The 1,436-nt window shown below is 55.2% G+C and overlaps 2 protein-coding genes across 2 annotated transcripts; both read right to left on the reverse strand.

Moving 5' to 3' along the window:
* Positions 1 to 155: 155 nt before the first annotated feature.
* Pmar_PMAR017855 (hypothetical protein) lies at positions 156 to 479 on the reverse strand (the record flags this gene model as incomplete). The annotated part of the gene is made up of 2 exons (XM_002775341.1): positions 156 to 317; positions 360 to 479. Coding segments are annotated over 2 exons (282 nt in total), but the record flags the coding sequence as incomplete, so codon positions are not given.
* A 63-nt stretch (positions 480 to 542) lies between these two features.
* Positions 543 to 878, reverse strand: Pmar_PMAR017856 (hypothetical protein; the record flags this gene model as incomplete). Its single annotated transcript, XM_002775342.1, has 2 exons — positions 543 to 686; positions 735 to 878. The coding sequence occupies 2 exons, from the start codon at positions 876 to 878 to the stop codon at positions 543 to 545; spliced, it is 288 nt and encodes a 95-aa protein (XP_002775388.1).
* Between the last annotated feature and the right edge of the window lie 558 nt (positions 879 to 1,436).

The following is a 1,436-nucleotide window of genomic DNA, read 5'->3' on the forward strand; positions in this document are numbered from 1 at the left end:
CTTACCAGCTGTCGCTCGCGCTCGCCATCGGCAGCCCTTTCGGGATCAAATTCCATCACGGTTCGTTGCCCGCCATGGGCACCCCCAAAACGAAGGAGAGCGATTGAAGATAAGCTAAACGGTCGCTATGCATCGCCTAGTGACCCCATCCATACCTGGGGAGCTCCGGGATCCTCAGGCCCAGGAAGTGGACCATCATCGACAAGCGAGGACTCTGTTACAGCCGCGCCTGTGAGCCACTGCGGCAAGTGGGCATGAAGATACCCTCTGGCTAGTTTGTGCAGGTCAGTACCATCTTCTTCGGATGCACCAATCGCCTAAATGGCGAACGACCAACGGCTAACGCTGGCCTGCCTTACTCGCTCCCAACCCTCTTGGCATAGCTCCGAATAGGCGCCTCTTATGACTTTGAGGATGCCGGCGGCAGCAGCTAGACGTGGGCTAACAGTGGAATCCTTATCAAGTGCCAGAGTCAACATATAGTCGGTTATCTCGGATAACCGAGGTAGGAGCTCTGAAGCAAATCCATGGCGAGTCAACGGCTAGTTAAGCCGCATACGCCGAGAAATGGCAGACGGGAACTGCTCCCTCTTAAGAGCCGTAGCATCCAGAGGCTCGTTGTCATCAATATCCCGGAGACTGTTAAGTTGATGGAAGGCCCAGAGGCGCATCCCGAGGATCACGACCTGGGCCGAGCAGGGTGGACAGCCCCGATCAAGGCACTCAAGACCAACCTGCTGCTTGACCATCTCCTCTTCATCAGCCCAGCCCTTCACCAACAAGCGGAAGGTATCGACCACCGTATAGGCACATACAGCGAGGCCTATAGGGAGAGGTCTAATCTTCACCCAACATCGATCAGTTGACTGCTGTACCATCTGCTTGAGCTAACAGCCAAACAATGGAAGCCCTAGCTGCAGGAGTAGTCAGCGACTCGAGAGCCTTCGATAGGCCGAGGAGCACCGTCTTCAAATCGCCTTGGTCACCATACCGTTTCCTGTGCGCTATGATGTCTCGCACCTTCACAGGAGTATATACAACTCAGAATTCGGGAGACCGCCAAGTGACGATGGTCTTTCCACTCACAGCAACGGCTGCCTCATTAGCCAAAGAGGAACATGTACTGTCGAGCATGTTCACCAAGCCGACCATTATCCTATCCGACGTAGGCTGGTATTCTCTAGCTATGCAGGTTATCAGGTTCATCACTTTCGCGTGGAAGCCCGTTAAACCTGCCAGACCAATCATCGCCTGGCATGAGAGATCCTGAGCCCTGGGCCGATGGGACGATGCACCCTCACAGGACTGCACTGACCCGGTCGGTGATGCCACCGCACGTAGGTCTGCAACTCGGCGAGGACCTCATTGGCATTCGACGCATCCAGCAGCTCGTGCAGTATGGATAGCTTCAGCTCAGCCACCAGTGGACTGTCATA

This window comes from Perkinsus marinus (genome assembly GCF_000006405.1).
Source record: "Perkinsus marinus ATCC 50983 genomic scaffold scf_1104296955920, whole genome shotgun sequence".
In the NCBI taxonomy this organism is placed as follows: Eukaryota; Perkinsozoa; order Perkinsida; family Perkinsidae; genus Perkinsus; species Perkinsus marinus.